Here is a 21,895-nt window from a genome sequence, read left to right as displayed (position 1 = left end):
CTTCGCGCCGCGCGGCGACGAGAGGGGGGGTCCTCGAGCGGCGCCGCGAGGGGGGGTCCTCGAGCGGCGCCGCGAGGGCGGGCTCGGCTGCGGTCGCAGGAGCTCATTCAAATCCGTGCGGATGGTGACGTGAGGCCGGGCGGGCCGTTCGGCTCTGAGGGCGGGGGCGCAGGTAGAGGTAGGGCTGGCGTGGGGGGCCTCAGGTAAAGGTAAACCTGTCTCAGACCGCCGGATGTAGAGGTAAACGGAAACCACGTGAGGCCAGGTAAACGTACGCCCGTGAACGTAACCCGCCGAGGGCTCTGTCCTCTGAGGCGGGACGACCAAGGCCCCCGCGAGAGCGCGAAAAGCCTTGCGGCGCGCCTGCCCGGCCATGGACCAGGCTTCACCGCCGCTTGCCGACGGCTGATCGCATCACCTACCGCATCGCGAATGGCCAGTGCCGCGACCACTTGACCTTGCTGCCTGCCTGCTAACCCGCGCTAGGGTTGCCTAACGTTAAGAGCTGAACAGTGTTGCTAGTGTTAACAGTAACAACAGAACAACGCAACAGTGGGGCCCCCCAACAACAGTAGCTAACGTTAGGCCGGCTGAACAACAATAAGGAAGGCCTGGCAGTGACCCACGACGATCTCTAGTGTCCAGTGCGGGTAATATCCGAAATACCCGGAAAATCCCAGGTATTTTCGGGTTTTAGCTTTTACCCGGGTTTTTTGCCATTTTCTGCTTGCTGGCCGCTGAACAACAGTAACAACAGTAACAAACAGTAACAGCTTGGGCTGGGGAGAACACTTGAACAACGTTGAGGATTTCAGCCAACAATAGCGCAACTGTTAGGCCCCAAATTAACGTTAGGCAACCCTAACCCGCGCGGTGCAAAGAATCTGCGTCTCTCGGCGCATTGATTGTGCATGATTGCTCGAGTGGCTCGAATTGGCAATCCACCGCAATACGAACATGACTGGAGAACATATGCAACACGGACGCAGGCTTGCCGTTGGCGACGTCGGTTATCAGAGGGGTCAGGTCATAGTGACGCGCTCGATGGGATGCTGCATTGACGCAGACAGCAAAAGTATCGCAGCGGAGACCTTCTCATGAGTGGCGGCTCGCACCATGCGGCAGTGCGGACACCAGGTGCGCGAATTTAAGAGCCATTTTCGATTCCGTGGTTTTGGCACTGTCTACCAACTTTATGGTACAAATCGACTTGGTCTGGGCACAGCTGAGCCCTGCGCTGAGGTTTGCCTCCATTCTGAAAGTGTACGTAGAAGGGAAGGCAGCATGCCAGGTTTGCGAACTCCGCTGTGCGCCGAAAAGCGGTATGGCGCCGAGGAGAAGCCATTTTCTTATTAGAAAAGGCTCTCGACTACCAAAATTTTCTTCGTCCTGCGCGCCCAACCATGGTGCATGGATGGCGGGCACATCTCAGAAACACTCGTGCGGCTGCGCATTGTTTGTATTTTCTCTTCTCTACGAGCCGGCGAGTGGAAATCGCAGATAGCTGCATCGAGATCACATATTATCGAGATCACTCGAGAGATATCAGTTCGATCACTCTCGAGACACGAGAGATCACGCAAAAGGTAAATCATGGTCCTACGTCGCTCAGAGGTAGAGGTAAAGGGCCCACGGCTGCCCAGAGGTAAAGGTAAGAGGGCCGCAGGCCCTCAGAGGTAGAGGTAACCTAGACCCCTCCTACCCGGCCCTCAGGGCCGAGGCCGTGGAGGCAGTTAAGTCTCTCTGACGTTCTCTGTGTGCGTTCCATCGACGCGTGTTCTCGCCTTGGACCCCGGTACCACAATTTCATCTGCTACTCATTTAGATCAGCCTTTTGCTCGGCTCAAAGATCAAAGGAAGGCACCCACGGCGGGGAGATTGAATGGCTAAGCGGTGCTCCAACTTGCCGTCCAACAAGATACCGAACAAATTTAACGTTTGTGTTTTTTGGTTTGCATTAGTGTGCGCGCCAGCGCCCCCTTGCCCAGCGAGTTATCGCGAGTTAGATTCTACGGCTACCCACTTCCGTCCGGCCTAAGGTGGGTCGACTTCTCCTCCGCCACAGTTCCAGCGTTGCCCTTCGCGCCTGGTCACTGCCTCCTGGGGTCAGCGCGACTGTATCACCGCAAAAAGAAAGAAAACGCCCAGGCCAAGCTAGGGCTGGCTGGGGTCTCGAGGCTGGGGTCGAGGACAGACACGTGTGGTAAACGATCTTGCGGGCGGTCATCTTTGGCTCTGTGTCTTCGGCGTCTGGCGAAAAACGCCAAGGGCTCCGTCTCTCGGCCCTAACGATGAGCAAGACGACGCACTTCCTCGCGCCGACGGGAGGGTCGGAAGGGCTCTGCTTCGTATCCGCCAGCGCCAACCCGTCGACTGCCGCTCTTTTTCGCGGCAGGGGCCGCGCTGGTGGCGGTCTCGTGCTGCAGTACTGGCTCGCTGGCGTGCATGACTGCGAGACGGCATGCGTCTTGGAACCGCGGTGCACAGGCTACGAGTGGCAGAGCGCCGGCCAGTGCGAGCTGCAGACGCAGCCGATCTCCAAGTCCGTCCCGCTCGCGGGCTACATCTGCAAGGTGCGCCAGGACGCGAGCCCTCTCGCCTACCAGATCTCCCTGCCGACGCCGACTGCAGCCGCCTCCCTCATCGCCGCCATGCCGCCCCCACCGCCCCCACCGGCGCTACTCTTCCCCCTGCCGCCGAGCGGGGTGCCGCTGCGCTCTCCGCTGCCGGCTCCGCCTCCGCCGCCCTTTCCACCGCTGCCGTCCTCGCCGCCGTGTTCTGGCTGCCTTTACAAGGGCGCGTGCCGTGACCTGGTGCGCTATCCGGCTGCGACCGAGCAGGCCTGCGTCAGCAATGGCGGCACGTGGGCCGTCGGCGTCGCTCATCCGGCCGCAGCGGCGTCGGTGCCGCTGTGGCTGACATCGACGCCGCCGATGCCGCCGTCCTCGCCGCTGCGCATCGCCTTCCACACCAAGGTATGCGGACACAAGGCCATAAGCCCGAACTGCGGCTGCTGCCCGTTCCTCGTGCCCGGGTTCGACGTCGCCGCGGCGGTGCGGCACGGGGGCGGCCCGTGCCAGGACCTGATCAACGCGGACTTATCGGGCCGCAACCTCGAGGGCGTCGACTTTACGGGCGTCAACATGGACTGCGCCAACCTGGACCGCACACGACTTAAGGGGGCGAAGTTCGTCGGCGTGTCGGGCGACGGCGCTACCTTCCGGTCGGCGGACGCGCTGGGGGTCGACTTCCTCGAGGCCGCCCTGGTCGGCGCCGACTTTCGCGGCGCCGACCTCCGCAACGCCATCTTTGAAGCTGCCGTGGTTGAGTCGTCTTCGTTCGCCTCCGCAAAGCTCGCCGGCTCCAACTTTAACGAGGCGGTCCTCAGCGGATCCGACTTCCGTGGCGCCACCGGCATGCGCACCATGGCGCTCACCGGGGCAGTCACGGCAGGGATCACGGGTCTTGGCAAGGAGGGTGCAGCTGCCGTCGCAGCCGCGCAGGCCGCGGCATTCGGGTGACGCGACTCACACACACTTTTCTACTCGTCACCACCTACATGTGTAGAGCGTAGCAGCTTCTCCACTTAGCATTCGATTGTTCATTGCGCCGTACAAGCACAGAGCCACACACAGACACACACCGTCGCACACACACTCGTCTCTTTCTCACTCACTCTCATTAATAAAATAAATCGCACACGCCAAACCGCAACAAACGAGGGTCGGTCGAGGGAGGGCGGTGGGAGCTGGGAGAAGGACAGGGTCCCCACACCTGCACGAGCAGGATCTTGGATGGAAGGACGATCAGGACACAGGGGAGCGGGCCGGCGCCGGGAGCGAGCGAGCGGGCGGGGAGCGCATCGCAACACGGAGGGGGAGGCTGGCCAGAATTCACCCGCAGCGAAAGATCGAAAAACAAAAGGACAATTCAGGCACCCCAGCGCGCCAGGGAGGCGAACGAATTCCAACGGCCGAGGGAGTGTCGGTGCCCTCCCCGATGCTGTCGCCTCCTCAGCTCCACCCGAGCATGCACCAGCCTCCCACCTACCAGCAGCCGCATCCCTACCACCACCAGCCGCCGTACCCGCAGCAGCATCCGCCGCCGCATCCGCCGGCCGCCGCCTTCCAGCCGACCGCCGCTGGCTGGGGCGGCTCTCCGCTGGGCACGATGGAGCTGGCGGCGGTCAGGTCTCAGGTGGCCGCGCTGGCGGAGGAGAACGCGCACCTCCGCGGCGTCAACTCTGACCTGCGCGAGACGTGCAGTCACCTCAGCAGCGAGATGGCCAAGATCAAGCGTGCGTTCGGAGCCCTCTCCAACCTGGTCGACGCGGAGATTGAGGGCGTGCACAGCGACGCGGCGAAGCTGCGTGCGGAGATCACGCCGCTCAAGGAGGCCCGGTCGGCGCTGCAGGCCGGCGCGGATCGCCAGGACGCCGAGCTGACGCAGACGCGTGCGCTGCTCGAGGAGCACTCGCGCGGTGCGGGAGGAGGGGGCAGGGTGGGGCGGTGCCTGCAGCCTTGCTCGAGCGTCTGGGTAGCCGCCGTGTAGGCGCGGAGGAGTGGGCGCGCGGCTTGTCTGCCGACGTGGAGACGTTGCGGCGCGAGGCGGCGGAGAGGCGCGCCTCCTAGACACTAAAGGGACACTGCCGGGACACTTCCCGACGCTGCGTAGACACTTTCCTGTGGCAACGGCGGCGCGAGGCGGCGGGGAGGGCGGCGGCGTGTGCCGATGGCGGGATGGGTGCTGTGCTCGTCGTCTCCTCACAGCGCGTGCTGGTGGCAGGTGGCGCCTCTGCGTCGAGGATGCGCGCGAGCGGAGCCGGGCGACGGAGGAGCTCAAGGCGGAGGTGCTGGCGCAGGCGGAGGCCGCCTCCTCTCACACCTCGGGCAGGTCTCGGGCAGGCCTCGGCTAGCCATCCGCACCCTCTCAAGGCGGAGTTCCTCCCACAGGCGGAGGCGACGCGAGTCGTGGCCGAGTACCAGCAGGAGCGACTCACGAACAAGTGACGACCCAGTCATTGACAGAGAGTATCACTTGGCGGGGTGCCAGCAGGAGCTGCGCGAGGAGACGGCGAGGCAGCGAGAGGCGCACGCCGAGGCGGGCCGCAAGCTCGCGTCCGTCGAGGCGGCCGAGGAGGAGGTGCGGAAGGCAGGCGCAAAGGCGGTGCAGTCGCTGATGGCCGAGTTCCAGGTCCTGCGCGCCGAGGCGGAGGAGGCGCGCAAGACGACCGAGCAGCAGGTGCTCGCGTGTGGCGAGGGCCGGAGCCGTGCTTTCTTTCACGGCGTCGCGGCGTGAACAGGTGCTGGCGCGTGAGGCGGAGCAGTTCATGGCCATCTCGAACCGCGCGGGCGAGATCGGCAGCTCGCTCGAGGAGTACGGCAGCCAGCTGCGCCGCGCGGAGGACGACGTCGAGGCGTGCCGCGCGAGCGTGCGGCAGGCGGAGGCGAGGCTGCAGCAGTCGGAGGAGGCGGCGGAGGAGCTCGGCCAGCGCTTCGGCGAGGTGGGGCGCGCGCTGTCGGGCCTGCAGTCGCAGTCGCGCGAGCACAAGCAGGCGGCGGGCGAGCTGCGCGCTTCGCTGCAGGCGTCCGTCAAGGCGCTCGAGGGGTCGGTCGCCGAGCTGGAGCGCGAGATGCGGTCGATGCAGCGGGCGGCGGGCGGGAGGGCCGCCGCCCCGCTGGCGGGCGCCAGCCCCGGCTCGCCAGCGACGCGAGGGTCGCCGCGCAGTGCGTTTGCGGCGCGCTATCTCGGGTCGTCCCCATGACTGCAGCACGTAATGCGTGATAAGAGGGAGAGCGCCGAGTCAGACTCTGTGGCAAAGGAGGACCGGGCTGATCGAGTGATCGTCAATTTGCGTCAAGGATTCTGCTTGTCTAGTCTGACAATTTCGTGAGTAATCTGTTAAACATATCTACCCTTATAAGTCTCTCGTGTCGGCGCCGACGCTCTTTTAACGTAGAACGTCCCAGCTGAACACCGCCCGCCACGATCGATCAGTCCACAATCGTCGGCCCGCAGCGACCCGCAGCGATGTACATGGATGCCGCCGCCCCCCCGGCCCCTACGGCCGACGCGCCGATGCACGACCGGCCTCCGTCGGACGGCTCTCCGGCCTCTCCGGCCGCTGCCGCCCGCGCTGCTGCCGATCCAGTCCCTCTCACGCTCAGCGATACCCGCACAACCTACGACAACTTTGGTCGCCGGCTTTGGCCAGGTGCAGCCACCACCTGCTTGCCTCCATGTTCACGCTTCGCGCCCCTCCCCCCCCTCTGACGCCGCCGTATGACCTTAGGTGAGGGGCACGACTACCCGCCTGGAAGGCGCTCTCATCAGCAAGTCACCCAGGCACCAACTCCTGGGCGTTTACGCTTGACTACGAAACCATGCAGTGGATGCAGCTCGATCAAAACGGCGACGCCAACAGCTGGCCCCTGGGCGAGTTCCTTGCGCTCAGGATGAGGTGCGAGCCATGATGCTCGACTATCAGCGTGCACCAAGTCGCTCACATTCCGTGAGTTCGTCAACGGGCCGAACACACTCTCCAAGTCGACGGCGATCTCGAACTCCGACAACTGGACCGGTGCACCAGCCGCGGAGGACGATGGCTCCCTCGACGACATCCCTTCATCGACGGACGCCTTCACCGCCGCCGGCCCTGGGCCATCCAGCGCGGCCTCCGACGGCCTGCACGTGATCGAGGTACAGAAACGGTGGCTGCCGCAGCTCACACCCTAATCTATCTGCCTTAGGCACGGAGCCAACGGAGCCATCGCGCATGCCCGCATCGCGTGCGGCTCCGAGGTCTCCCGCCGAGACCGGCTCGGCGCGGCGCGTGGCCGCACGCCGCCGTTGAAAAGGCGATAGGAGAGGGGAGAGCGCCGGCCACATCGAGCGAGCGCTGACGTGTAAGGTGTCTGCGCTGCTCCGGTGTGTGTGGGATTATGCCTCCCCCCATCTGTGCGGCGAGGTGTTTGCGGTGGGTGCGATGGCCGATCGTGCGCGATGGCCTACCATTGTGCGTTGTGTGGCGGTGTGTCGGTCGTCCGGAGCGTGTGGCGGCGCCGTTGCATGCAGCGACTCTGCTCACGTGCCACGACTGCTTTGACTGACTTATTGAGTGCTGATGGATGATCTCCGACAACCCAAAACCAAAATGAAAATGCGGAGTGGCCCCACTTTGGCGTGCAGATCCTGCGTCTCTCACTGCCCGCGAACAACAGAGGCGGGTCCGCCGCAGGTCCCCCACTAGTCTACCCTTATAAGTCTCTCGTGTCGGCGCCGACGCTCTTTTAACGTAGAACGTCCCAGCTGAACACGAGAACACCGCCCGCCGACGATCGATCAGTCCACAATCGTCGGCCCGCAGCGACCCGCAGCGATGGATGCCGCCGCCCCCCCGGCCCCTACGGCCGACGCGCCGATGCACGACCGGCCTCCGTCGGACGGCTCTCCAGCCTCTCCGGCCGCTGCCGCCCGCGCTGCTGCCGATCCAGTCCCTCTCACGCTCAGCGATACCCGCACAACCTACGACAACTTTGAGGTCGCCGGCTTTGGCCAGGTGCAGCCACCACCTGCTTGCCTCCATGTTCACGCTTCGCGCCCCTCCCCCCCCGCTGACGCCGCCGCATGACCTTAGGTGAGGGGCACGACTACCCGCCTGGAAGGCGCTCTCATCAGCAAGTCACCCAGGCACCAACTCCTGGGCGTTTACGCTTGACTGCGAAACCATGCAGTGGATGCAGCTCGATCAAAACGGCGACGCCAACAGCTGGCCCCTGGGCGAGTTCCTTGCGCTCAGGATGAGGTGCGAGCCATGATGCTCGACTATCAGCGTGCACCAAGTCGCTCACATTCCGTGAGTTCGTCAACGGGCCGAACTCTCCAAAGTCGACGGCGATCTCGAACTCCGACAACTGGACCGGTGCACCAGCCACGGAGGACGATGGCTCCCTCGACGACATCCCTTCATCGACGGACGCCTTCACCGCCGCCGGCCCTGGGCCATCCAGCGCGGCCTCCGACGGCCTGCACGTGATCGAGGTACAGAAACGGTGGCTGCCGCAGCTCACACCCTAATCTATCTGCCTTAGGCACGGAGCCAACGGAGCCATCGCGCATGCCCGCATCGCGTGCGGCTCCGAGGTCTCCCGCCAAGACCGGCTCGGCGCGGCGCGTGGCCGCACGCCGCCGTTGAAAAGGCGATAGGAGAGGGGAGAGCGCCGGCCACATCGAGCGAGCGCTGACGTGTAAGGTGTCTGCGCTGCTCCGGTGTGTGTGGGAATATGCCTCCCCCCATCTGTGCGGCGAGGTGTTTGCGGTGGGTGCGAAGGCCGATCGTGCGCGATAGCCTCCCATTGTGCGTGGTGTGTCGGTGTGTCGGTCGTCCGGAGCGTGTGGCGGCGCCGTTGCATGCAGCGACTCTGCTCACGTGCCACGACTGCTTTGACTGACTTATGAGTGCTGATGGATGATCTCCGACAACCCAAAACCAAAATGAAAATGCGGAGTGGCCCCACTTTGGCGTGCAGATCCTGCGTCTCTCACTGCCCGAACAACAGAGGCGGGTCCGCCGCAGGTCCCCCACTAGTACCCTTATAAGTCTCTCGTGTCGGCGCCGACGCTCTTTTAACGTAGAACGTCCCAGCTGAACACTCGAGACACCGCCCGCCGACGATCGATCAGTCCACAATCGTCGGCCCGCAGCGACCCGCAGCGATATATGTACATGGATGCCGCCGCCCCCCCGGCCCCTACGGCCGACGCGCCGATGCACGACCGGCCTCCGTCGGACGGCTCTCCGGCCTCTCCGGCCGCTGCCGCCCGCGCTGCTGCCGATCCAGTCCCTCTCACGCTCAGCGATACCCGCACAACCTACGACAACTTTGAGGTCGCCGGCTTTGGCGAGGTGCAGCCACCTGCTTGCCTCCATGTTCACGCTTCGCGCCCCTCCCCCCCCTCTGACGCCGCCGTATGACCTTAGGTGAGGGGCACGACTACCCGCCTGGAAGGCGCTCTCATCAGCAAGTCACCCAGGCACCAACTCCTGGGCGTTTACGCTTGACTACGAAACCATGCAGTGGATGCAGGTCGATCAAAACGGCGACGCCAACAGCTGGCCCCTGGGCGAGTTCCTTGCGCTCAGGATGAGGTGCGAGCCATGATGCTCGACTATCAGCGTGCACCAAGTCGCTCACATTCCGTGAGTTCGTCAACGGGCCGAACTCTCCAAGTCGACGGCGATCTCGAACTCCGACAACTGGACCGGTGCACCGCCGCGTAGGACGATGGCTCCCTCGAGGACATCCCTTCATCGACGGACGCCTTCGCCGCCGCCGGCCCTGGGCCATCCATCGCGGCCTCCGACGGCCTGCACGTGATCGAGGTACAGAAACGGTGGCTGCCGCAGCTCACACCCTAATCTATCTGCCTTAGGCACGGAGCCAACGGAGCCATCGCGCACGCCCGCATCGCGTGCGGCTCCGAGGTCTCCCGCCGAGACCGGCTCGGCGCGGCGCGTGGCCGCACGCCGTCGTTGAAAAGGCGATAGGAGAGGGGAGAGCGCCGGCCACATCGAGCGAGCGCTGACGTGTAAGGTGTCTGCGCTGCTCCGGTGTGTGTGGGATTATGCCTCCCCCCATCTGTGCGGCGAGGTGTTTGCGGTGGGTGCGATGGCCGATCGTGTTTGCGCGATAAGTCAGTCAAAGCAGTCGTGGCACGTGAGCAGAGTCGCTGCATGCAACGGCGACTGCTTTGACTGACTTATCAGTGGCACGCGTCTCTCACTGCCCGCGAACAACAGAGGCGGGTCCGCCGCAGGTCCCCCACTAGTATAGGACAGATAGGAAGGACGAAAGTGAGAAGTGGAAGCGAGAAAAGAAATAGCACGGCACATCCCCCGCAACCGTGGCGCCGAGCGCGACAACCGACGCAACCGTGGGCAAGCGACGACAACCGACAAGCACCGACAAGCACCGTGGCGCCAGAGCCGCGTGAGCCATGGTGGCGCCTGAGGCCCGAGTGGCTGAGGCTCCAGTGCACCGTTACGCAGCCACAGCGCACCTGCTGCGGCTCATGAAGGTCTTGTACTTTTTGAGCGGGTTCTCCGCCTCGTCGTTTGGCCGGTTCGCCACTCTCTTCTACCTCGACTCGGGCCTCGACGCGCATCGCATCGGCATTGTAGGCGGGCCAACGCCACCAGCGTAACAGCAACGCAACCTAGCCCTCCCCACCACCCCTTTCTCTCCCCGTCTCCGTGCAGAGGGCGCGCAGCCCATCGTCGCGCTGCTCGGCAATCAGCTCTTCGGCCTCCTCTCCGACTCGCTGCAGCGAAAGAAAGCGGTCGCCCTCGTCGCACGGGCCGTCAGCACCGCCCTGCTGCTCGCGCTGCCGATGCCTCACTGGGTGAAGCCTGCAGCTCGGCTGCATCTCGGCTGCATCTCGGCCACATGTAAGCCGTTTCCCGTCGACAGGTGGGCCTGCCGCGTGCCACCTTCCCGTACATCCTCGCCATAATGGTGGCGATGGCCTTCTTCGCCGTCGGAGGAGGGGCGCGCGCTCTCGACGCGCTCCGTGCGACCTGCTGCAGAAAACCTCTCGTCACGTCGGCAGCCGTGGACAGGTGCTCGATGCGTACACGCTCGACCTTCTCGGCGACGAGCGGCGGGGCGAGTACGGCCGGTACCGCCTCTGGCTCGCTGTCTCGTGGGGCATCGGCAACGCGCTGATGGGGCGCGCGGCCGACCACTCCCCGCCTTCCGGCTCGAGGAGCCTTCTCGGACCCTCCCTCGGACCCTCCTCGCACCCTCTCTCGGACCCCTCCCCAGGTGGGTCGCCGACCATCTCGGCTTCGACTACAACTTCGTCGTCAGCGGCGCGCTCAACCTGCTCGCGATCGGGTTAATGGGGGCCGCGCTGCCGAGCAGGACGCGCGGCGAGCGGCGCATCCTGCAGCAGAGGCAGCTGCAGCAGAGGCAGCTGCAGCAGAGCCACCTCGCCGCCCGCCGCGCCGACGGCCTGGCTGCCGCCGCCGACAGCGTGCGCGAGCCGCTGCAGCGTCCCGAGGACTGCTCCCCCTCCTCTCGCCAGCTCCCTGCCGCCCCCGCCGACGCGACACTTGCTGCCGCCACCACTGAGGCGGAGACGGCAGAGGCGGAGGCGGAGGCGGAGGCCGGCGTGGCAGAGGCGGAGGCGGAGGAGGCCGCCAGCCTGGCCAGCGCAGCGCTCCGGCCTCGCTTCGTCTTCTTCCTCTGCGAGATGATGGCGATCGGCCTCGCGTTCACGGTGGTCGAGAAGTTCATCTTCGTCTTCATCATCAAAGAGCTGGGAGGCTCGCAGAGCCTGTGCGGCTACTCCGTCGCCGTGAACGTTATCTTCGAGGTGCCGATCTTCCACTTCGGAGACGCGCTGCTGCGCACGCTCGGCCACGAGGCCCTGCCCCTCCTCCCACTGCCCGCCTGCTGCGAGGAGCGCCTCATCACACCCGCTGCTCCGGTCAGGCCATGGTCCTCCTCTCACTCCTCGCCTACGCGCTGCGTGTCTTCGGCTATTCCTGCCTCCAGCCGCACACAGTCTGGGCCTTGCTCGCGCTGGAGCCGCTCCACGGCATCACGTACGCGCTCTCGTGGACCGCCGCCGTGGACAAGGTCGGGGCCGGGTGGTGCGCTTCTCGCTGCCGTGAACAGCGCCTCCTCACGCCTGTGGCGGTGAACAGGTCAAGGCGGAGGTGCCCGCCGCGTGGCAGACCTCAGGCATGCTCCTCCTAAACTCGGCGATGTGGTGTGCCGGCCGCACCGCCGGTTCCCTCCTCGGCGGCTCCTTCCTGCAGCATGGCCGCGCATTTGGCCACAGCGGAGGGCGCGCGCTCTATCTTGTCGCCGCTTGCGCTTCTGCTGGCCTCATCGCCGCGCACGTGGTGATCACGCTGCTCCTGCGCGCCGCCGGGCAGCAGCCACTTCTGGCGTCGCCGCCTGCCGCTGCCGCTGCCGCAGCCGCCGGGATCGAGCCACTTGTCGCCGGGGGGAGTGCAGGGCGGCAGGAGGGGTGGGCGGCTGCGAGGGTGCGGACACGAGATAGTGATCGAGAGTGACACGACATAGACTGGCGGGTGTCCTGTGATGTGACAAAAAATCAGCCCAACAGTCCCATTTTTCTCCGAACGTTGGAGTCTAGAGCCGCACGTCACGGCACCCACACCAAATCAGCTAGGCTGCGGCCTGCGCCGCGACCGGGAGGAGATGCGCTCGCATCGCCCCCTCCCCGCCCCCCCCGGCCCCGCCCCCCCCCCCCACCGCTAGGGCCGACGGACGCCCCGCGCCTGCGTCCACCCCCCGCCGCCGAGGCGCATGGCGGCGCCTCGAGAGAGCCGCCGCGCGGCGCGGTCGCCGGTCGGGCGCAGAGGGCCGGGCGCCGGTCTCCGGAGGCGGAGCCGGGGGGCCGCCCGTGGGGCGAGGAGGGCGGAGGGGCGCGGCGGGGCCCGCCCAGCGGTGGGGGGGGCCGCGGCGGGGGCGTCCCGGTCCCGTGCACCGAGGCGGGGCGGCGGGGTGTGGTGCGGCGAGGTCGGTGTGCCGTCCGCCCCGGTCCCGGAGCCCGTCTCCCGGCTCCGCGGGGCCCAAGTCGCTTCGTTTCGGGTGTGTTTGGCTTTGTTTGCAGTCGGTGTGCGCGTTTCCGAGTCAAAACGTCGCGTTCGGTTCGCATTTGCATCCCCAGTCCCATTCCATTCGGCTTCGGGGCGAATCGGTACGACTGGGGCCGCAGTTTCCCCAGTGTGTCCGCGCCTCGGCTCGTAATGGTCTCACCCAATCGAAGCGGCGCCCTCCGGCGTACCACTTAGAGGAATACGCATTTCTGCGGCGAATACAAACGCGAGTACGCGCACCAGCGCGGACACACTGGGGCTTGTCTGGCGGTGCTGCCCGCGCGGTCGGTACCGCCCTCTCGGCCACCCAAGCAGGTGGATAGGTGAGGAGACGCGCAGAACGGCGGCCGCGAGGCAGCCGGCGCGGTGCTCCCTCGGCGCGGTTCGCCGGAGCAGACTTTTGCTTACGGTTTGAGCCGCGGCCCGGTAGGTTGACTGAGCGGCTGGTGCGTGTGAGGCGGTGCTGGGCGGGGTTGGGTCGCCACTGCGCGATCCGGCCCCAGTCTCGGTTACGTAGACGCCTGGTCAGCACGTGCCGCCGCGGGGACTCACCCTCCCCCGACGCAAAAGCTCCCTCGCTGTGCCCCTCCGGACTGGATGGGGCCGCCTGGGTAGCGGCTGTGTGTGAGAAGCAGATGGTTTCCCGATGGGCAGACGCCTCGTGCGCCTCACCCCGCAGCGCGGCTGGCTCGCAGCTCGGAGGTTTCCTCTGGGCGCGGGTCGGCTGGCTGCACTGTCGGTGGCGGTGGCGCCTCGACTGGCCCCGCGTAACAAGGCCCTGGCAGGCTCAGCGGTGCAGCCCTCCCCTTTCGGAGCGGCTCCCGCCCTGCTGTGGAGCTGCGGCGTGTCGGTTGTGATGCGCTTCTAGCCACCGAGCGGTCGTGCGAATCCTTGAGTGGAGGCGCGATGCGCGGCGCCCCGCGAGGCCGCCCGTACTGGGCCGGCCCGCGGCTTGGCGCCGCGCGAGGGCTGCGGCTCTGACTAGAGCCGCGCTCTGTAACATGATTACGACACGTGTCCTTGGCTTTGTTGGCCTTGGAGTGAGCACTGTCGGTCAGACTCTGGGCGGCCGCGCGCGGTGGTCTCTTGTCCCCTCCGGAGACGGAGGGCTCTGACTCGGACCGCGCGCGCTGGCCTGCCCCTGTCTGGTCCGGGACTTCCGTTGTGGGAGGGGTCTGGTCTCCGACTGGGCTCCCTCCCCGCGGGTTGTCTGCGGGCTACCTGGTTGATCCTGCCAGTAGTCATATGCTTGTCTCAAAGATTAAGCCATGCATGTCTAAGTATAAGCGACTATACTGTGAAACTGCGAATGGCTCATTAAATCAGTTATGGTTTATTTGATGGTACCTTGCTACTTGGATAACCGTAGTAATTCTAGAGCTAATACATGCAGGAGTTCCCGACTCACGGAGGGATGTATTTATTAGATAAGAAACCAAACCGGTCTCCGGTTGCGTGCTGAGTCATAATAACTGCTCGAATCGCACGGCTCTACGCCGGCGATGGTTCATTCAAATTTCTGCCCTATCAGCTTTCGATGGTAGGATAGAGGCCTACCATGGCGTTAACGGGTAACGGAGAATTAGGGTTCGATTCCGGAGAGGGAGCCTGAGAAATGGCTACCACATCCAAGGAAGGCAGCAGGCGCGTAAATTGCCCGAATCCTGACACAGGGAGGTAGTGACAAGAAATAACAATACAGGGCTATTTTAGTCTTGTAATTGGAATGAGTACAATTTACATCTCTTCACGAGGATCAATTGGAGGGCAAGTCTGGTGCCAGCAGCCGCGGTAATTCCAGCTCCAATAGCGTATATTAAAGTTGTTGCAGTTAAAACGCTCGTAGTCGGATTTCGGGGCGGGCCGACCGGTCTGCCGATGGGTATGCACTGGCCGGCGCGTCCTTCCACCCGGAGACCGCGCCTACTCTTAACTGAGCGGGCGCGGGAGACGGGTCTTTTACTTTGAAAAAATCAGAGTGTTTCAAGCAGGCAGTCGCTCTTGCATGGATTAGCATGGGATAATGAAATAGGACTCTGGTGCTATTTTGTTGGTTTCGAACACCGGAGTAATGATTAACAGGGACAGTCAGGGGCACTCGTATTCCGCCGAGAGAGGTGAAATTCTCAGACCAGCGGAAGACGAACCACTGCGAAAGCATTTGCCAGGGATGTTTTCACTGATCAAGAACGAAAGTTAGGGGATCGAAGACGATCAGATACCGTCGTAGTCTTAACCATAAACCATGCCGACTAGGGATTGGAGGATGTTCCATTTGTGACTCCTTCAGCACCTTTCGGGAAACTAAAGTCTTTGGGTTCCGGGGGGAGTATGGTCGCAAGGCTGAAACTTAAAGGAATTGACGGAAGGGCACCACCAGGAGTGGAGCCTGCGGCTTAATTTGACTCAACACGGGGAAACTTACCAGGTCCAGACATTGTGAGGATTGACAGATTGAGAGCTCTTTCTTGATTCGATGGGTGGTGGTGCATGGCCGTTCTTAGTTGGTGGAGTGATTTGTCTGGTTAATTCCGTTAACGAACGAGACCGCAGCCTGCTAAATAGCGACGCGAACCCTCCGTTCGCTGGAGCTTCTTAGAGGGACAACTTGTCTTCAACAAGTGGAAGTTCGCGGCAATAACAGGTCTGTGATGCCCTTAGATGTTCTGGGCCGCACGCGCGCTACACTGATGCACTCAACGAGTCTATCACCTTGACCGAGAGGTCCGGGTAATCTTTTGAAATTGCATCGTGATGGGGATAGATTATTGCAACTATTAATCTTCAACGAGGAATTCCTAGTAAGCGTGTGTCATCAGCGCACGTTGATTACGTCCCTGCCCTTTGTACACACCGCCCGTCGCTCCTACCGATTGAATGATCCGGTGAGGCCCCCGGACTGCGGCGCCGCAGCTGGTTCTCCAGCCGCGACGCCGCGGGAAGCTGTCCGAACCTTATCATTTAGAGGAAGGAGAAGTCGTAACAAGGTTTCCGTAGGTGAACCTGCGGAAGGATCATTACCGGTCTTTCCAACCCACACCGATGTTGCACCGTACCCCGTCTAACCCCGTCGCGGGCTCCGCGTTCGCACGGAGCGCGCGGCTGTCCGGGGGGCTCTCCTGAGCCGACCCGGGCCCGCACCCCTCTTGTCTCGCGCCTGGGTGAGTGTGGAGTGCACGTGTGCGCCTCGGGCGCGCGCGTGTCTCTCCCCTCCCCACGGCCCCCTCTCTTGCGCAGCGCGGGCTCTCACGCCGGCGCTGCCTCAACTTATGAAACCCCACAACTCCTGCCGATGGATATCTTGGCTCTCGCAACGATGAAGAACGCAGCGAAATGCGATACGTAGTGCGAATTGCAGAATTCAGTGAATCATCGAACCTTTGAACGCAAATGGCGCATCCGGGCTCCGCTCGGACGCATGTCTCTTCGAGGGGCGCCTCCATCCTCCTCGGAGCGAGAGAGCTCTCTCTCTCGTCTCCGGAGCCGGCGGCCGCGCGGGGGAGCCTCGGCCCCCTCGCGCGCCCGCCCAAGGCTGCCTTGCGAGCGCGGCGGCGGCGTCTAACCCGCGTCCCCGCCGGAGTGCTAAGTCCACGACTAGACCTCTGGTGGACGCGTGCCCCGTTCTGCCTCGCGACCCCCGGCGTGCGCGGTGCCTCTCCTCTCCTCCGGGAGAGCGAGGCCCGCCCGCCCCGGCGCGCGGCCGCTCTCTGTGCGGCCGCGCGCCTCGAAACCCGCCATCGAATGAGGCAAGACTACCCGCTGAACTTAAGCATATCACTAAGCGGAGGAGAAGAAACTAACCAGGATGCCCCTAGTAATGGCGAATGAAGCGGGCTGAGCTCACGCTGCCAATCTGGAGGCCTCGCGTATGCAGCGCCCCCCGAATTGTGGTCTAGAGAGGCGTTATCGGCCGCGCCCGCTGCTCAAGTCCCTTGGAACAGGGTGTCGGAGAGGGTGAGAATCCCGTACCGTGGCGGGTTGCGGCCTTACGATGCGTCCTCGTCGAGTCGGGTTGCTTGGGATTGCAGCTTGAATTGGGTGGTAAATTCCATCTAAAGCTAAATACTGGCGAGAGACCGATAGCGAACAAGTACCGTGAGGGAAAGATGCAAAGAACTTTGAAAAGAGAGTCAAAGAGTGCTTGAAATCGGTAGGAGGAAACCCGGATGGGCCCGGCTTCGGCGCGCCGACTCAGCCTGGGTTCTCCCCAGGTGCACTTCTGCGCGCCGGGTCAGCCGCGCCTCGGCGCCGCGCCTCAACCCGGGAGCGGGGCTTTACGGCCAGCTCCCGTCCTGGCGCGGCCCGGGGCCCGGCTGACGGAACGGGCCCCTCCGACCCGTCTAGAAACACGGACCAAGGAGTCTGACACGTGTGCGAGTACCCGGGTGGCAAGCCCGCGTGCGGAATGAAAGTGAAGGGCATGCCCTGCCAACCGACCTTGACCTGCTGTGAGGGGTTTGAGTGGAGCACACCTGTCGGGACCCGAAAGATGGTGAACTATGCCTGGGTAGGGTGAAGCCAGAGGAAACTCTGGTGGAGGCTCGTAGCGATACTGACGTGCAAATCGTTCGTCGAATCTGGGTATAGGGGCGAAAGACTAATCGAACCATCTAGTAGCTGGTTCCCTCCGAAGTTTCCCTCAGGATAGCTTGAACGCAACGGTTTTGTCAGGTAAAGCGAATGATTAGAGGCCTGTGGGCTGAAACAGCTTGCACCTATTCTCAAACTTTAAATGGGCAAGAGGCCCGGGATGCTTGAGTGATCCCGGGCGGCGAACGGCGCGTTCAAAGTGGGCCATTTTTGGTAAGCAGAACTGGCGATGCGGGATGAACCGAACGCCGCGCTAAGGTACCCAAGTGTCCGCTCATCAGATACCACAAAAGGCGTTGGTACCTCCAGACAGCAGGACGGTGGCCATGGAAGTCGGAACCCGCTAAGGAGTGTGTAACAACTCACCTGCCGAAGGTACTAGCCCTGAAAATGGATGGCGCTCAAGCGGACCACCGATGCGCGGCCGCCGGCGCGAGCGCGAGGCGCCGGCGAGTAGGAGGGCGCGGGGCTCGCGGCGCAGCCTTGGGCGCGAGCCTGGGTGAAGCGGGCCCCGGTGCAGATCTTGGTGGTAGTAGCAAATATTCAAATGAGAACTTTGAAGACTGAAGTGGAGAAAGGTTCCGTGTGAACAGCAGTTGGACACGGGTGAGCCGACCCTAAGAGACAGGAAAACTCCGCCGAACGCGGCTGGTTCTGTCAGCCCGTCCGTCGAAAGGGAATCGGGTTAATATTCCCGAGCCAGCGCGTGGATGGTGGGCGGCGACGCGAACGAACCCGGAGACGCCGGCGGGAGCCCTGGGAAGAGTTCTCTTTTCTTCTTAACTGCCTCCTGCCCTGGAATCGGTTTAGCCGGAGCGAGGGCTACACGGCAGGCAAAGCACCCTAAGTCTTGGGGTGTCCGGCGCGCTCCCGACGGCCCGTGAAAATCCGGGGGAGCGGTTCGTTCTCACGCCTGGTCGTACTCATAACCGCATCAGGTCTCCAAGGTGAACAGCCTCTAGTCGATAGAGCAATGTAGGTAAGGGAAGTCGGCAAAATGGTTCCGCAACCTCGGGAGAAGGAATGGCTCTGAAGGCTGGGCGCAGGGGTCCTAGGCTCGAGGCCGGCTGGCTGCGCGGGGACTACGGCCTCACGGCTGCGGATCCCGCGCGGCCGTCCGGCGGACGGCCTAGGAGCGCTCCGGCTCTCCCTGCGCGACGAACAGCCGCTTCAGAACTGGCGCGGACAAGGGGAATCCGACTGTTTAATTAAAACAAAGCATTGCGATGGCCCGCGAGGGTGCTGACGCAATGTGATTTCTGCCCAGTGCTCTGAATGTCAAAGTGAAGAAATTCAACCAAGCGCGGGTAAACGGCGGGAGTAACTATGACTCTCTTAAGGTAGCCAAATGCCTCGTCATCCAATTAGTGACGCGCATGAATGGATTCGTGAGATTCCCACTGTCCCTATCTACTGTCTAGCGAAACCACAGCCAAGGGAACGGGCTTGGAAGAATCAGCGGGGAAAGAAGACCCTGTTGAGCTTGACTCTAGTCTGTTACTGTGGAACGACTTGATGGGTGTAGAATATGCGGGAGGGGCAACCCGACAGTGAAATACCGCAACCGTCAACGTTGTTTTACTTACTCGGTGGCGCGGAGGGAGGCTCGCCTCACTTCTGGATCCAAGCCGCTTCGTGCGCGCGATCCGCGTCGGGGACACTAACAGGTGGGGAGTTTGGCTGGGGCGGCACGTCTGTTAAAAAATAACGCAGGCGCCCGATTTTGAGCTCAATGAGAACAGAAATCTCATGTGGACCGAAAGGGGAAAAGCTCGGTTGATTTTGATTTTCAGTACGAATACAAACCGCGAAAGCGTGGCCTATCGATCCTCTCGTCTTTGGGAATTTCAAGCTAGAGGTGTCAGAAAAGTTACCACAGGGATAACTGGCTTGTGGCTGCCAAGCGTTCATAGCGACGTAGCTTTTTGATCCTTCGATGTCGGCTCTTCCTATCACTGCCTCGCAGCGGGGGCCAAATGCAGGATTGTTCACCCACCAACAGGGAACGTGAGCTGGGTTTAGACCGTCGTGAGACAGGTTAGTTTTACCCTACTGCTGTCTGTTTTTCTACGGTAATTTGGTTCATCTGTTGTGCGAGGCGTGAACCGCGCCATTCGCTCTCACCTGGCAACCCTGTCTGCACGTCTCGCGCGCGCGTGAACAGGGCTCCGTGTGAGTGTTAGAGTTGTTTGGTATCGCTAAAAATCTCTCGGAACAAGCAAGGGTCTTGGGAGGATGCCATTTTGGGGGGTGCGGGGGCACACACAACGCGACACGGAGAGGGGGTGGGCAGGATCACCCACACAGGATCACCCACACAGGACAGTGGGAGAACAAAATGCCTTGGAAGGACGACGACGGGCAGCCCAGGCGATGCAAATTCGCCGGGAAAATTCTTTTCTTGGCGGCCTTGAAACGAACGAGAGACCTGCTTGCTCCACGCGCTGCTGGTGCGCAGCGTGCGCCGTTCTGCACTCGGGCACACCACCGCTCCACTCTCCGCTCTCCTCCAGCCGCACAGAGCCCAACCAGACCCCCCGACGGTCGGCGTTGAGCGTTGTTGAGCAGTGCCACGAGAGGCAGCAGCGTCTCGCCCGTGTGCCACAGCCGCGTGTGAGTTGCGATGGGAGCCAGCTAGCCTCCCGACCGGCCTCCCGCGCACACTCGCACTCGGCAGCCTCGAGCCTCACCACGCCCGCTGCACACTGCCTCAGGCATCCTCGCTCCCGCCACCACGCCGCCGCTCCAGTGCTCCTGCCACCGCCGCAGCCCTCCGCGTCGCGTTTCCGCCACCCTTTGACCGAGGCCGTGCGCTAGGCAGGCGTGCAGCTACAGGTGCGCAGCGGCGCGCCGCGCACCACCGCCGCGCTCTCACTCCTCATCCCGGCCAGCTCTCCCCTCTTTCCGCCCCGCAGCTCCCCCGTCACCTCGCGATATCTCCCTCCCTCCCTCCCTCCCTCTCTCGGAGCCTCTCGGCAGGCCTCCGTCCCTCCGCCCCCCCCCCTTCCTCCGCCGACCGCGCACCGCGCCATCCCCGCCGCCGTCGGCCTCACACCAGGTCTCATCGGCGCTCTCTGCCGTAGGTTGCGCGCCGCTGCAGGGCGCGGTTCTGTCGCTCGTGCGTCAGGCGCGGCCGCGGCCGCGGCGCTCTCGCCTCTGCTGAGGCGCGCTATCTGCTCGCCTCGCCGCTCTCCCCCCTCTCTCGCACCTCTCTCCGCACTTTTCCCATTCGCGCCACGCCGCGGCGTCGCCACCGCACCGCCCTCTCTCGCCCTCACTGCGCGCTCCTCACCTCGCGATATCTCCCTCCCTCGCTCCCCCTCCCTCTCTCGGAGCCTCTCGGCAGGCCTCTGTCCCTCCGCCCCGCCCCTTCCTCCGCCGACCGCGCACCGCGCCATCCCCGCCGCCGTCGGCCTCACACCAGGTCTCATCGGCGCTCTCTGCCGTAGGTTGCGCGCCGCTGCAGGGCGGGCTGCGCGGCTCGTCGCTCGTGCGTGAGGCGCGGCCGCGGCCGCGGCGCTCGCCTCTGCTGAGGCGCGCTATCTGCTCGCCTCGCCGCTCTCCCCCCTCTCTCGCATCTCTCTCCGCACTCCTCGGCGGCAGCCCCGCAGGCTCGGGTCGCTGCAACCTCGAGTCGGGCTGGAGCGGCTGGGCGGCGCGGGGGCCAGCGTCGGCGGCGCCGCCCCGCCGCCGCCTCGACTCCTCCTCCTCCTCCGTCGCTGTCTACATCTTTCGACGGCATGCGCCGCCTCGCAGGGCGCGTCCAGAGCAGCTCGGGCGGCGCTGCTGCGGCGGGGGCGGATGGCGCGGTCGCCGCGCCGCTCATCGGTGAGCCGGCGCTCCCGCGCGGCGCTCCGGCGGCCGGCGGCGTGTTTCGCCGCTGCGGAGGGCGTTGTCGTCGCGAGGGGCGGGCCCACGGCGGCGGAGGCGCTGCGCTGACGGACGCTGACGGCGGCGGTGAGGGCCCAAGCGCCGGCCGAAGAAGCGTTGCCGCGATTGCCGTGGCGTGCCGCCTGGCGGGCCCGGCGAGCGGTCCCCGCCGGTCGGGGCTGCCGGCGCTGCACGGTGCGAGCCGCAACTCCCGCCCCCCGCCACCTCTCGCCCCTCCCCCAGCCCTCTCCCTCGGCCCCGCCTCTCGCCCCGCCCGGGACTCTCCCCACGCCGCCTCTCCGCCACCCGCCAGCCATCCCCGCCCCCGCCACCTCGGCCCTAGCGCACACGCACCCGCACGCGTCCCTGCCGCAGACTGGCGCGGCGACAAGGCGATCGAGGCCGAGCATATGCGCTGGAGGCGACGGCCTCGACTTGCGCGCGATCGGCGCCTCGCTCCTCTCGGCTCGGCAACGATACGCGGCGCGCCAGCGTCGGCCCGCTCAAGGCTGCCCCGCACACACCCCTCTCGCCGTCGCCTCCTCCCTCCTTCCCCCACCCTCCCCCTCCGCCCCCCTCCCCCTCTTCCGCGGGGCGCGGCGCCCCCCCTCATGCCGCAGCCCTGGCGCCCCTATCCTCTCCGCGCGGTCACCGTCACCGCCACCGTCACCGTCACCGTCTCACCGTCTCGCCTCTCCCCCTGCCCCTCTCCCCGCAGGCCGCTGCACGGCGCTCGCCAGCGGCGCCGCGACGCGAGCGCTCTCGCCCCTCCCCCCCCCCACCACCGCTAGGGCCGACGGA

At 64.4% G+C, this 21,895-nt stretch overlaps 5 protein-coding genes across 5 annotated transcripts in view; all 5 read left to right on the top strand.

Moving 5' to 3' along the window:
* Nucleotides 1-3,062: 3,062 nt before the first annotated feature.
* Nucleotides 3,063-3,404, top strand: EMIHUDRAFT_58125 (hypothetical protein; the record flags this gene model as incomplete). Its single annotated transcript, XM_005786333.1, has 1 exon — nt 3,063-3,404. A coding segment is annotated over one exon (342 nt), but the record flags the coding sequence as incomplete, so codon positions are not given.
* A 583-nt stretch (nt 3,405-3,987) lies between these two features.
* On the top strand, nt 3,988-5,175 carry EMIHUDRAFT_467673 (hypothetical protein; the record flags this gene model as incomplete). The annotated part of the gene is made up of 5 exons (XM_005786332.1): nt 3,988-4,480; nt 4,552-4,618; nt 4,786-4,867; nt 4,959-4,988; nt 5,056-5,175. Coding segments are annotated over exons 1-5 (780 nt in total), but the record flags the coding sequence as incomplete, so codon positions are not given.
* Nucleotides 5,176-5,954: 779 nt separating this feature from the next.
* EMIHUDRAFT_363685 (hypothetical protein) lies at nt 5,955-8,470 on the top strand (the record flags this gene model as incomplete). The annotated part of the gene is given in 5 exon segments (XM_005786331.1): nt 5,955-6,214; nt 6,293-6,528; nt 6,548-6,684; nt 6,715-6,951; nt 8,292-8,470. Coding segments are annotated over 2 exon segments (265 nt in total), but the record flags the coding sequence as incomplete, so codon positions are not given.
* A 1,526-nt stretch (nt 8,471-9,996) lies between these two features.
* EMIHUDRAFT_455658 (hypothetical protein) lies at nt 9,997-12,095 on the top strand (the record flags this gene model as incomplete). The annotated part of the gene is made up of 8 exons (XM_005786330.1): nt 9,997-10,176; nt 10,261-10,401; nt 10,619-10,677; nt 10,824-10,895; nt 11,214-11,376; nt 11,496-11,642; nt 11,711-11,911; nt 12,027-12,095. The coding sequence occupies 8 exons, from the start codon at nt 9,997-9,999 to the stop codon at nt 12,093-12,095; spliced, it is 1,032 nt and encodes a 343-aa protein (XP_005786387.1).
* An 871-nt stretch (nt 12,096-12,966) lies between these two features.
* The window catches only part of EMIHUDRAFT_441409 (hypothetical protein), an 11,464-nt gene continuing 2,535 nt past the window's right edge, over nt 12,967-21,895 (top strand). The window contains exon 1 of the mRNA XM_005786329.1: nt 12,967-13,545. Coding sequence (XP_005786386.1) covers nt 13,270-13,491 — 222 coding nt within the window. The 5' untranslated portion in view covers nt 12,967-13,269 and the 3' untranslated portion in view covers nt 13,492-13,545. The remainder of the gene's footprint in view (nt 13,546-21,895) is intronic.

Source organism: Emiliania huxleyi, assembly GCF_000372725.1.
Source record: "Emiliania huxleyi CCMP1516 chromosome Unknown EMIHUscaffold_152, whole genome shotgun sequence".
NCBI lineage: Eukaryota > Haptophyta > Isochrysidales > Noelaerhabdaceae > Emiliania > Emiliania huxleyi.
Note: the sequence above shows the minus strand (reverse complement) of the source record. Positions and strands in the feature narration are given on the sequence as shown.